Source organism: Pezoporus flaviventris, unplaced genomic scaffold (genome assembly GCF_033815535.1).
Source record: "Pezoporus flaviventris isolate CSIRO_AGI_PZ_B2104156 unplaced genomic scaffold, CSIRO_AGI_Pfla_v1 ptg000015l, whole genome shotgun sequence".
Taxonomy (NCBI): Eukaryota; Metazoa; Chordata; class Aves; order Psittaciformes; family Psittacidae; genus Pezoporus; species Pezoporus flaviventris.
This window is the reverse complement of record NW_026892563.1, coordinates 18243417-18257729: the sequence shown is the minus strand read 5'-3', so window position 1 is coordinate 18257729 and position 14313 is coordinate 18243417. Positions and strand designations below refer to the sequence as shown.

The following is a 14313-nucleotide window of genomic DNA, read 5'->3' as shown; positions in this document are numbered from 1 at the left end:
AAGCAAAGAATGTATTCTCAAAACACTATAAGGGTTAATTCAAAGCAGAGGATTTTTACAACAGTCTTCAACTTTATATAAATATTTACCTGTGCAACAATACAGAGACACTTCTTATTATACAACAATAGAGACACTTATTATTTTGATAGTATTAGTTAGTTTTACCTAAGTCTGTGAATTGTTGTAAGCAATAAAAACAACAGCAGCAACTACTTTATTTGGAGATCGCCTAAGGACACATTGATAACCCACTGTCAATGCAGACTGCAGACACCATCTACCTTTTAGGCTATCGTTACAGCCTGCTATTAGTAAAGAGCAGCTTTGTCAATTTTATGCAGTGAAAGTCCAAGATAAGTATAAAAGACCACGGTTAGTTCTTTCCTCTGAAACTGCAAGGCAGTTACTTCTTTTCCCCAGCAAACATTATTAATGAAACATACATTCTGCCTCATCTGAAGGCGGAGTCTTCCCAAACTTGTTGGAATAGAAGCTAATAGGCTGGGAACAGAACTGCTCCCATAAAACAGAATTAAAAAGTCTACATCAGTATTTAAAGAGAAATAGGAACCTCTTCCAGATTACATCTGAAGCCACCTGGATTACAAACACCACACTTGAAAGCTGAATGTAAAGCATTAATAAAAATGCTAGAATACAGGAAAAAAAATCAAAAACATGAGAAAAGATAGTTTGTAAGATTTGTTTCCTCACAAGTTTTGTGTACTTGATATATTCTAACAAAATCCAAGCAACAGTGGAAGTTCTAGAAATATTTCTCACAGCAAACCCTACTGCACAACTCTCTACACAAACATGATTTAAAAATCAAGCAATGAAACTTCTCCACTAAAAAAAGTGTCATCCTTGATCTTACTTATACTACTGTATGTACTCTTCTTCGAAGACACTGTATAGCATCTGATTCATTATGCTTGCCTCAGTCCATGTAACAACTTTCTAAATGCTTTAAACCACCTAACCTCTGAAATTCCTGTCTTCCCTTTTGTTGACAAGATGCAATTTGTCATTTCTTTGAACATTCTGAAAGTAGGCAGAAGGATCACAGGATTAAATACTAAAATGTATATATATATTTTAAAAAGAAAAAGACATCAGAAAGGAACAGAAAAGAAGCAGAAAGGAAGCCCAAAGAATACTCAGGACCATGCAGTGCCCGTGGCTACTGTCCCTGGTCCTGAAATCCTTGAAAAACCGCACAAAAAAACACTGGGGAAAAAGGCAAGAAGAGGGCATTGTGTGGAAGACAACTTCCTTCTGCAAGTAATAGAGGAACCGACAAGGAGAGGTGCCATGCTTGACCTCGTGCTCACCAACAGGGAAGGGCTCATTGGAAATGTGACACGCCAGGGCAGCCTTGGATGCAGCGATCACAACATGGCTTATAATAACTTAAACTCTTAAACTTCGCTTCTGTCTCTCCTCCCCTAATTAAGAAAGAGCAACTTTTGCTACTTTTTATATTAAGGTCTTTATAAAAAATAATTTTTAAAACAAGGTACAAAATTCCATTACACATCAACTAATCAGCAATATAATACCTTAACAGCCTATATAATACATTAACTGCCTGCAAGCAATTAACTGCCATCAGGATATACATTTCAGCACAGACAATAAAATATCACACGAAATCAGCAACTTAGACAACAGGAACATATAATACAAAGAATAACTTTTCACTTTACTGTTATTTGAAAGTGGACGTAAAATGTGGTATTATTTGGAAGCCTATGATGTGACCGCATAGAGTGCAGAACAATAAAGTCACGTCCATTATATATATATTCCAGGGCATTTTTAGTTAGCAGAGAAGAATTGCTGAGGGAATTAACTCCTATAAGCTGTAAAATGACTAGTCAATTTTGCAGTTTTCTTACATCTGTTACGACTTACAAAACCCCACTGCCAGCATAATAAACTGTAGAAACTTAGAGGGAAAATTTTTTTAAGACAGAATACCTACCGGTCTGGTTGTACCATATCCAGCAGCTCCTGTGCTTGAAATTCCAGGTGAAGGTGGAGGCTGATTACGAACTGGAACAGGTATTAGAGATTGCCGACTTAGAACATATTTCAAAATCAACTTATTTCTATATAATAATTAGTACAAAGCATGTGTCTGTATTACCTAAGTTATCTTTTCTTTGTGTTCCAGGACTTTTTTGTGCTTTGAAGCATGGAAAAAAAATAGATTATCTTTGTTAGATAAGTGAGAAATGGGTATTAAACAACAATGGTACATTATCACTAATGGAGATGGAAGCAAAAAGATGTTATTAATGTTTTTGAAAGTTGTCACATATTTAAGTCTCTCCATCAGCTAAGCTGTTACTCTAGCACACTCTTCTCCCATTGCACATGTGAAGTAATTTGACTCTTCTAATCACAAATTAAGTTAAGTCACCTCCTATGTGTTTCAAGCTAAAGATGCCCACTTGCACAGGTACCCTGTGTTGTCAATCGTGCTAGAAGATGCCTCCTTTTGCAGTATATTCTGACAAAATTCTGACAGCAGTCTTTAAAACAAAAAGAACTTATGTAACATGCTGATTCAAAAAATCATGCGATCAGAAGAGTACATCAGTAATTATACCTGGGTCAGCTACCTACATGGTCTATACCAAAGTTCCTGAACCTCCTCTCTTTGTATATGGGATAAATATATTACAGCACCAACCTCACCATTTACATGCTGATGCTAATGACGACCTTGTATGCAACACTCAAGTTGTGAAGTGCAAGATATGAAAAAATTACCTTTACTTCAGACAAGTGCACAGTTTCTAACAGGCAAAGAGGTTTAAGGTTCTGGCTTGTGTTTCTGTTGCCTATTTCCCAGGAAGGTTAAAATCACCATGTCAGTTACAATAACTGGAAGGAATACTCTGTGGTACGTAAGATTCTTAATTTATGAAATCGGCTTCCAGTTTTCAGACAACCCTGCTTTCTTAGAGCTGGTTAGAACAGGTTTCTGGGTACAGTTCTCAGTAAAGCAACTTGTACCCTGAGCAATCTGGCACCAGTTTATCCTACTCTGAGCAGGAGACTGGAGTAGGTAACTACCAGAAGTCCTTTCCAACCTGAACTAGTCTATGCATTAGCAATTCTGCCAATTTAGAAAAATGAACCAGCAATATAGCCAAAAGTAATTGTATTATATAGGAGAACATCTTGACTGTGACCGTATTAGGACTTTATTGCTATACCTGTACTTGCTAAAGGGATACATTCCTGAAACTCCAAAACATGACTCTGCTGGCACAGCTTAAACAGGACCCTATTTAGCACTCTACACACAAACTCTAACTAGAATAATGCAAGAGAAGTGCTTCTCATAGATGTATGTCACATAGTTTAGGTATCAGAATCAGAATACCTACACTATGCTCTTTAGGAAGAGACAAAATGTTAAATTATAGGCTAAATTACTTACATGGAAGTTCCTCTCCCCAGAATATGTGAACATATAAATCAGGCTTCCTAGACTCCTGATTTTGTTACAAGTACAGTATGTACTCTAGCAGTCAGCTACAGCTTAATCTGAGAGCCAGCCTTGAAAGCATTCTTCTTGATCAGCTCAGTCTAAATTTTCACCTCATTTTCTCATAAATTAAGACTGCCTTCTATAACAATTCATACCATCACTGAAAACCAGAAAGCAACCAGGCTGTCTGAAAACCATGTTAAATAAAAGAAGAAAGATCCTACACAATAAATATCTTCATGAAACCACCTTTAGTAGCACAAGGGCAATAATATTACTCAAGTATTAAATTAGAAATCCGTTTCTAGAATACAAAAATTGTTATGTTACCTTCTACTTCTCTCCTAGCTACCCCAGGACTGGGAGGAGCTCCAAGACCTTTTCAGAGAAAGAAGAGAAGCTGTATATTGCATAAGAAAAGCAGTAGATTGAGAAAGTAAAACCAGAAAGACACTGCCACAAGACAGCTTTACACAATTAAAAAAATGCCTAGCTGAATTATGTTACTTGTAGGAGATAACTGTTTGTAGCAGCATGGGGAAACCAGACTGATATGAACAACAATCATGTTTAGAAACATGCTATTATTTCAATTTTACATTACAGTGGAAGGTAATTTCATTTCTTCAGTATTCACTCTCCACAAACTTTTATAAATTCAGAATGGTCTTAAACGTCAGTCTTGAAACTCTGTGAAAGCAGAGCACATGCCTATATTCAGACGTGTGAAAATAAACAGGTACATCAGTTATAACCTGTAACATTAAGTCTGCTTCCTGAATTTTAGAAGAAATACTGTGTAGTATGTTTCTGCCAAGACTACATGTGTATAAGCAATATTATGGAAGAAATGTTTCCCACTCTATATAAAAGTATCCTACAGAACTGTATGACGAAGTTATGTTCAAGTAGCATTCTGCAGTTAGGAAAGCTGTATCAAATGGTGGACAGTAGATGTTACAGTTCAGACTGAAAGAAGATTTTTAATCATGCATAACCATGCTGAATTGTTTTGTTTTTGCAGTATGATCAAGCACATACTGGATCCTTAAAATTGTATGGTAAAAACATGGCAGGACATACATAACACTAGACCGTATGCAAGGAGAAATCCTTAAGGCATGCACATAGGAAAAAGTACCAGTAATATCTGGCAACTCTGGAGTGGCTCAAGTACAGAGGAAGGAAAGGGAGCCAGTGTTCAAGAAGCCTACCTTAAAAACAACTTTTGCCTTAGCGATGACACAGCCTCATGCTTTCTCATCATGTGCCAATGTGTGGTATCTGCTCAGGAGCTCTCTATGATCTGGAAAGAGTGCTGTGAATTTTGTCAGATATGGGTGGAGGTGTCACTCAGAGTAGGAAGAGTGAAGGCTGCATGAGGCTGGTATGTGATTATCTCCGGATATGTCATATCTCTGGTTTTGCTGAACATCTGGTTCAAAGATGTTAAATACTAGCATATGTTATACATTCCGGGTGAGTTTCAGGCTCTGCCAATTAACATTAGATATACATTGCAAAAGTTTCTGATAGTGAACTTCTCTGCAAGAGAAGCAGCACTGAGGAGGGATGAACAGAGAGCATTTGCAAGGAGGGGGCACACGAGGAGAATGCTGCCTGAGAACACATAATTGCTTTCAGGTTCTAGCTCCCATGCAACCCAGAGGAACCCCAGGAGACGAAAGTAAGTGGTAACCCATAAGCTATGAGAAGCCTACCTGCTACCTGGAGGAAAATAAAGGAAGGTGGAGAGCAGCCCAACAGAATACAGGAAACTCCACTGAACCCTCTGAACAGCTAACTGTTCATCTCAGAGTATTAATGGAAAGGGGCACAATAAAACCTCTCCAAGAGCAAGGAATGAGCCTGTTCATTTCACGGATCTGCACATTCCCCTTCCAAAGCTCAACTCAACCCATACTTATAATAGGTATTTTCAGGATGCTCTTGTTAAGCAAATCTCGGTTTATGCAAGATGATTTATAAAGTAAACTCCTTTCAGGCAAAAGGCAGTAGGGAACCTCTTTGACCACAGACATGTCTCTACGCTGGCACACCATACATAGGAAGACTTTCATGCATGAGGATTTTGAAAGGTTTTGCAATTTTAAAAATATTCATTATATGGGAGAGAAAGGGCATAAAGGTCAAATACCTCAAATTTTACTTGATAATAGTATTCTTTAATGGTGAGAAAGTAAAATTGTGGTGCTGTGATAATGCTATCATAATTGGCACTATAGGAGGATTTTAATCTTAAGGACAGTGAAAAAATCTGTATCTGATCGTGAAACACATTTTTGGGTAGCATGTTAAACTGCTACTCTAGTCTGTATATGGCTTAAAATCTCTATTGCAGTTTGAAACAGTATTTTGCAAGTAAAGATATCACATACTTGCTTTAAACAGTATTTAAGGAAAGTGACTGGATTTACATAGAAACAAACTGTAACTCCTGCCTTGACATCTTTAGACAGAACTCCATGCTTTGCAAAGGTTACATATACACATTAGCTTTATTGAAAATAAAGAAACCCCAACTTCTCTTAAAGTAAAATGTGCATATATGTACACAAGTGTATGTGTGTATATCTGTGTGTGCTTATATAACAGGGAAGGGCTCATTGGAAATGTGACGCTCCAGGGCAGCCTTGGATGCAGCGATCACAAGATGCTCGAATTTGAGATCCTCAGGACAGTGAGAAGAGCGTGCAGCAAGCTCACTGCCCTAGACTTCAAAAGAGCAGACTTTGGCCTCTTCAGGAACCTGCTTCGGAAGGTTCCATGGGATACAGCCCTAGAGGGCAGAGGGGCCCAAGACTCTTGGTTGATATTCAAGGATCACCTGCTACAAGCTCAGGAGTGTTGCATCCCAACCAGAAGGAAGTGCAGCAGGAGGGCCAGGAGACCTCCTTGGATGGATAAGGAGCTCCTGAGGAAAATTTGATTGACAAAAGAGGCTTATAATAAGTGCAAGCAAGGACAGGCAGCCTGGGAAGAGTACAGGAATGCTGTCCGGGAAGCTAGGGACCAGGTTAGGAAAGCTAAGGCCCAGTTAGAATTAAACTTGGCTAGGGATGTTAAGGATAACAGGAAGGGATTCTACAGGTACATAGCAAATAAAAGCCAGACTAGGGAGAATGTAGGCCCCCTCAGGAAGCCCTCAGGAAAACTGGCTACACAGGATTTGGAGAAGGCTGAGGTTCTGAATGAATTCTTTGCCTCGGTCTTCACTGGCAAATGCTCTGACCAAACCACCCAAGTCTTGGAAGGCAGATGCAGGGACTGTGAGAATGAAGACCTTGCGCCCATTGTAGGAGAGGATCTGGTTCGAGACCATCTTAAAAATCTGAACGTGCACAAGTCCATGGGTCCTGATGAGATCCATCCTTGGGTCCTGAAGGAGCTGGTGAATGAAGTTGCGAAGCCGCTCGCCATCATATTTGAGAAATCCTGGCAGTCAGGAGAAGTTCCCGATGACTGGAAAAAGGGAAATATAACCCCCATTTTCAAGAAGGGGAAAATGGATGACCCGGGGAGTTACAGCCCAGTCAGTCTCACCTCTGTCCCTGGCAAAATCTTGGAGCAGATTCTCCTGGAAGGCATGCTAAGGCACATGAAAAACAACAAGGTGCTTGGTGACAGCCAGCATGGCTTCACTAAGGGGAAATCCTGCCTGACCAATTTGGTGGCCTTCTATGATGGGGCTACAGAACTGATGGACAGGGGCAGCACAGTTGATGTCATCTACCTGGACTTGTGCAAAGCGTTTGACACTGTCCCACACGACATCCTTGTCTTTAAATTGGAGAGACATCAATTTGATGGATGGACCACTCGGTGGATAAAGAACTGGCTGCATGGCCACACACAAAGAGTTGTCGTCAATGGCTCAATGTCCAGCTGGAGACCAGTAACGAGTTGTGTCCCTCAGGGATCGGTGCTGGAACCGGTCTTGTTCAACATCTTTGTCAGTGACATGGACAGTGGGATTGAGTGCGCCCTCAGCAAGTTTGCCGATGACACCAAGCTGTATGGTTCGGTTGATACGCTGGAGGGAAGGAATGCCATCCAGAGGGACCTTGACACGCTTGTGAGGTGGGCTGATGCCATCCTCATGAAGTTTAACCATGCCAAGTGCAAGGTCCTACACCTGGGTGGGAGCAATCCCAGGCACAGCTACAGGTTGGGCAGAGAAGAGATTCAGAGCAGCCCTGTGGAGAAGGACTTGGGGTGTTGCTTGATGAGAAAATGAACATGAGCCGGCTTCAGTGTGCGCTTGCAGCCCAGAAAGCCAACCGTATCCTGGCCTGCATCAAAAGGAGCGTGACCAGCAGGTCGAAGGAGGTGATCCTGCCCCTTTACTCTGCTCTTGTGAGACCTCACCTGGAGTATTGTGTGCAGTTCTGGTGTCCTCAACAGAAAAAGGACTTGGAACTGTTGGAACAAGTTCAGAGAAGGGCCACGAGGATGATCAGGGGACTGGAGCACCTCCCGTATGAAGACAGGCTGAGGAAGTTGGGGCTGTTCAGCCTGGAGAAGAGAAGGCTGCGTGGAGACCTCATAGCAGCCTTCCAGTATCTGAAGGGGGCCTATAGGGATGCTAGGGAGGGACTCTTCATTAGGGACTGTAGTGATAGGACAAGGAGGAATGGGTTAAAACTTAAACAGGGGAAGTTTAGACTGGATATAAGGAGGAAATTCTTTCCTGTTAGGGTGATGAGGCACTGGAATGGGTTGCCCAGGGAGGCTGTGAATGCTCCATCCCTGGCAGTGCTCAAGACCAGGTTGGACGAGGCCTTGGGTGATATGGTTTAGCGTGAGGTGTCCCTGTCCATGGCAGGGGGGTTGGAACTAGATGATCTTAAGGTCCTTTCCAACCCTAACTATTCTATGATTCTATATATGAAATCTCGGCTATTTGCCTATATTTGAACAATGCATTTACTGTGTAAGGCTACTTGTTTCCGCCATTACTGAACATTTCTTCTTCACCAAGAAAAGAAGGTAGTTCTCCATATTTAAAAAAATAGAAAGAAGGAAGAAAGAGCTTTTTCAAAATGACTGACATATCCCAATGCACCTGAACAATGCTCTGAAAAAAAAAAAAAGCTACAGGAGAAAAATAATGATGTTGAATGGTTCCTGGAAGACTAAGTTTAATGAGTGACTATAATTATCAGTGTACACTACTAAGTACTTGCTGTTTGGGTGCACGCACTTTCATAGCTTAACGTACTTGCATTTCTTTTAATGTCAACTTGAGTACTGTTTTTTCTAAGTTTATTTATTTGGAGGATAATCCCATTGAAAATGTAGTGCATTTTACCCATGTTGTTGCATATACTGAAAATACTACGCATTCCCTCAGTCTTAACCCAATCTTCACCCCATTTTAACAGTTTAAACCAATGATAAGAGACAACTATAAGCCTTTCCTGCATTAATCAGGAAAAGTCTGACTAATATTATTATAGGAAAAAACACAACAAAAGAAATATTCTTTTTAACTTTAAGTAATTGATAACCAGCAGCCTTTATAATTTTTTATGTTCTGTAAACATTTACTCTGTAATGTATTAAAAAAAAAATCTTGCGTAAACAGAGTGCAACATTTTATTTTTTAACTATGAACAATGAGAGCTTATAAAATCCTCAGTGGACATCTTTGGCATTAGCAGGCAATAAGTCTACACTTTGCAACCCCCTGCAATAAGCATATAGACTTGTTCCCTTGAATTCTGAGTTACTTCTGATGTAAAATATGACCAAACTCTACAAAACCCCCTAAACCTTAGATGCCCAAATCCTGCTCCTGTCTCCAAAGCATACTGAGCCATCAGAAGAAATGTTATGGGCATTGAAGGCAGTGCAGCACTCAGAAAAAAAAGGTTAGAACACATGAGCAAAAAAAAACCCGTAACATTTAAGATGTTACATTTTAAAGACATGATCAGTGTCGCTTTGCATGTGCTACAGAAGTCTAAAAGTTTGATATACAGTACACAGGGACATTTTCACAGTGCTTTAGAAGCCTTCTAGGTAAAACAAACAGATGTCATTTCCCCAAGCGTGGTATCACACTATGACATTTATGCTGCTTCCAGTCCTGCGCTAACTTGCTCTGAGCTGAGCTCGGGTACTGCAGAACAGCAAAGCATTATGACTTATAAATGTACATCATGAGTGGAAAATCAGGAGGACAGAAAAAGTGGGATGAACTTCAGGTCATCACAATCTCTTTTAAAAGACTGCATAAAAAGCAAGTTTTATGCAAGTTACAGTTCTTTATGGGAAGCTATGTGGGGAAAAAGGGTAAAAAAAGCTAGTTTTTGCACAACTGGAACAAATCAGGCAAACAGGATTGTATCAGTGCAGATAAAACTATAAGGCTGAAGCAGAATAAAGAAAAAAATCTCACATAGGTAACACATTATGTATAAATTGGCCATATTTTAAAACTTAAGCATTTTAACTAATTTGAGATATTATGCCTTTGGCATAATGATCTCCTCCACTCAAGTGCATCTAAGAGCCATGCACATCTCTGCCAGAGATCAGACTAAGTTAGTGGATATTTAAATACTATGTAAAATAGTTTTGCTTATTTTCTGAGACTGCTCAAAGCTTATGAATTATTTTCTCAAAAACTCCTCTTTCCTACCAACTAAGTGGTAGTATCTGAAGAGCCATTAAGAAAGTATTTCAGAGCCACTCACTATTCTCACTCTATCCCATGTATTAATGAGCTGATTTAGGTCCAAGCAGAACAGCTCAGTTACGAAGTGTGGACAAAGAAGGACAAAGATTAGTTTCCAGAAGAAGCACTTCTGAGAATGTGTAAGTTGGTATTACATGCAAAACCAGACCAAGCTGGGAAAAACCAAAACTAGTCAGAAGGGTTGATAAGATCACCAGCATTATCAAGAGGGAAGGAATTACAAGAGTACAGACATGTAGCTCTCAAATGACTTCAAAGTAACCAAATAAATTCCTTTGCTAAATTTGTGTTTCTGAAGTATAGGCTAGTTCCAAGAACCACAGAGGATGTTTCATGTCTCTAGGAAGGACTTAGGAGCACATATCGGACTTGGAAACAAAAAATAAACTACCCATCAGCAGTAGTTTCAACTTGAACAATTAATTAATGGCCAACCACTGCAAGTAGCCACAATCGCAATCAGTTTTGCAATGCTCCTTGTTGTAGACTGTGAGGAAAAAAGCTGGCCTTTCACAAATAAACACAGGTTTCTGCTTCGATAGAAAAGTTAGCATGGTGTATTTTGACCAGGACCAAGTAATAAATACCCGTGACAATTTTAATCTCTCTGACTATAATATAGCAACTTCTGGAGAAATACTATCTCACTAAAAAGTCAAATGTAATTCAGAAGGGGATATAAACCCTGAGAAAGTGATTACATTGACATTCAAGTATCACCCATTTTTATACCTTTGGACATCATCATATTAAGTACTGGCATAACAGACCATCATAGTAGTTTTGCTACATAGTCATATTTGAAAACAATTAAAATCATTACCTCCATATTCTTTTCTAGCAGGTGCAGGACTCCTACCGCCTTACAGTATTTAAGAAATGAATGCAGCAATAATGAAAAGTATCAGTACAGTAAGAGGGAAGAAAAAGAATGAGAAAGTTAAAATGACAAGGGTCAGTTAGTTATTAATTATGTTGCCCATATGCTTCTGAACATCCAGTTTCTCTTAGTGCTCAATTGTTTACATTTTCAGATGATCCAGATGAACTCTATATTAAGAACTTCGACATGATAAAATGCACACATACTGATGCCCAAATTAAAGGAATATAATCAATGAATGCACAAGACTATTTGTCTTTTAAAAATGAAGATGCTATAGAAATAAAAATGTTGAGTAAACACTGCTGTAGGAAGCCCGCACTTTTAAATTGTGAAAGTTTATAATTTTTTTTAAACTTATTCACTAAGCAAAGACAACAGTATTTAAATGGTACTGGAAAATGCTGTTATTTCCCATAGAGTTATTACTATTAAATGTACCAACTCAACATTTTGGTGAAAAAATGGTTTGTTCCATTGAGTCCCAAGCCAAAATGTAATATATAGTTTGGGTGTGGACTTCAAAGGTCACCTCACAAACTTGACACAAAATACTCCTGACCACCTGATGCACATTACTGCATTACCTGATGGTGGAGGTGGCCTCTGTGGTGGAGCGGGTCGCGCAGGAGGAGCAACTGGGCGAGGTGGAGGAGGACGCTTAGGCTCCAGGCTCTGAGAAGACTCTTTCTGCTGGGTGCCAACCTGAAATTCAGCTGACAGAAAACAATGCAAACATTAATTACTTGTACATTCTAATCACAGTAAAGCTGTTCTAATAGCAAGTTATTTTTGCAGAGGACAGTCAGTCATCAGCCCTGGAAACAAAGTTTTTGAGAGAGGGAAAACAAAAGGAATAAGCCAATGGAGAAAAGCAGCAGATTCCCTAAGCCAAGATTATTGTCTCATATGCTTTAATCAGTACATGCTTTTCATAGAATCCTGAACATTCTTAGAAATTAAAGAGTTCCAAATTTTGAACTAAGTGCTCTAGAAAAAATTGTTACAAGGGGAATTCTGAAGGAATTTTAGCAGTTTTTGTGAAGGTACTCCAAATTACATTGAAATAAACTGCTCTAGAAGCTATTCCAAACACTGTAATTTTAAATATCACCTTTGTCACTGAAATAAAGTTGTGTTTAAATAGTAGCTTTCATATTACACAGGCTATTTACAAACCTACATATTACAATTTACATATTATGGCTGATAGGAGCATTAACTGAAATGGGCTGTATTTGAAGAGTATGACTGAAGCGAATTAAGATGATACTGACACACTACAAAGGAATTTTTCAGCAGAGGTTTAAAACTAATCATATTAGAAAGCCTATTAACCACATAACTTTTTGAGCTGTCTCTTTCGTGATGAAATGCTAAAGAGCTAGAGCAAGTTAGGTAGCTTGCAGCAGTGCAGATCCATGGACACTGGAAACAAAGCTCTTCTACTGCTCATTAGAACCAAGACAAAGAATGAGGCGATTTGCCCATTGCCACTTATGCAGAAAACACTAGATAATGATAAGAATAGCCTTTTATATTAATCTAAAAGCTCTATTAAAAATAATCCATAATCCATAAAAATAATCTACCACTGGGACAGAGGGCTGCCAGATTGTATAGTAGTAATAGAGGCAGTTGAGCAATTTAATACACACTGTGTGGGGAAACAGGTGGTCCAGGAGTTTTTGCTGGTGCTCTGCTCGGTCTCACTGGGAGGGCAGGTCCATCTGACAGCGTAGGGGACTGACAGGGACTGGAACGTGGCGAAGAGCTTGGGGAGGTTCCAAGACCAGAGCTTGAAGTAGGCTGCAGATGCTGAGGAAGGATTTCTTCTACTTCTGCACTGTAGTCATCAATGTCTCCTAAATAACACCCCAAAGAAGAAAAATCATGTAAAATAAAGGAAACAATAGGTTTTTGTTTTAAAAAGTGGAGAAATTATAAACTTATTCTAGGCATGAGATTTTCTACAAAAAACCTTCAAGTTCCAAGGAATTAGCTCAGCAACCAAAGCATGATTCTTGCATCGTAAAATTATATATGAAGAATGCATATATATTCAAACTGGTTGAAAATACTCCAAATGCACAATATGTATTATGGAAATATATTATTGGTAATTATAATAGAGTGGCAACCATAACATTGCTTAACCAAACAATCAGCTTTACAAAGAAGATCTCTGCAAAAATTATTTCCCTGGTTTGCAATAGATGGCAAGCTTCACTTATACTTCAGAAGGCTGGGCAGGGGATTTTAAGATATCTTCTATTTGTAATACCTTCTGTTTGAAAAGGTGGAATGATGTTTAAAAAAAAAGGTTCAACATGGACCTGCCTGTGAAAAATAAACTGTCAATTTAGAATATTTTCATGTTGATATTCAAAATGCCTAAAATAGACAATTATCCCATCGCAGTCCAACAGGACCATAGTAATCCTCTCTTCCAAGGTTCATGAACAACACTGTTCTACAGAAGTTCCATCTTAGAAATTAAAGTTACTGCTCAGCAGTAACAGAGTAATCAGGCTGCCAATTAGATAATAGCTCTTGATCCAAGAGTCTTGTGGGATTCGAGATGTCACATTTGAAGGGAATCATGCTATTTCACAGAGGACTATTAATAAAAACAACCAACCATAGAAGCATCTAAACTGTGAAAGTCCTGTTTTCTACCTGCATTGGAAAACAGATGAAGCACCTTATGACATTGAGACTATCACCAATTCCAACTCTTCATGCAGGTTTCCCATACATGTACCCTTACCAAAACATATATCCCTTTCTGAAACACCTTTGTAAAAAACCCTTTTAGTCTACTCTTTTCAGTATACATAACCGCCATCTGTTTTCTTGAAACTTTTGCAACATGATGTTTACCCTTAAGGAGCTTGGATAGAAATTCAAAGCAAATGAACTACTCAGAATAAATCAATATAGACACAGTGACTACATCTAGAAACTACATCTGTTCAAGTAGTTACAAAAAACAACCTTGTAAAATACATATGGAAACGCAATACACACAGGAAGTGTCAGCAGGTAAGGGGTGTGCGTGTGTGGCTTTGCTGCTGTTCAAAAAACAGCTGTTTTATTTGCAAACGATATAAGAGGAATATTTTTCAATGTAGAGAAGAGAGTGAATCAGATCTTTCCTAAAAATTAATTAACAGATTAAAAAATAAGATGTGA

General features: G+C 38.9%; 1 protein-coding gene across 11 annotated transcripts in view; it reads right to left on the bottom strand.

Moving 5' to 3' along the window:
- Positions 1-14313, bottom strand: part of SYNJ1 (synaptojanin 1) — a 64194-nt gene that overhangs the window by 6852 nt on the left and 43029 nt on the right. For 5 of the 11 annotated variants that reach the window (XM_061453671.1, XM_061453678.1, XM_061453675.1 and 2 more), the window contains exons 24-29: positions 12777-12983; positions 11706-11834; positions 11059-11097; positions 3842-3889; positions 2156-2194; positions 1991-2061 (exon numbers count right to left, since the gene is read on the bottom strand). In XM_061453671.1, the coding sequence (XP_061309655.1) occupies positions 1991-2061; positions 2156-2194; positions 3842-3889; positions 11059-11097; positions 11706-11834; positions 12777-12983 (533 nt within the window). The remainder of the gene's footprint in view (positions 1-1990; positions 2062-2155; positions 2195-3841; positions 3890-11058; positions 11098-11705; positions 11835-12776; positions 12984-14313) is intronic. The other 6 variants (XM_061453674.1, XM_061453679.1, XM_061453677.1 and 3 more) reach the window with 3 other exon arrangements.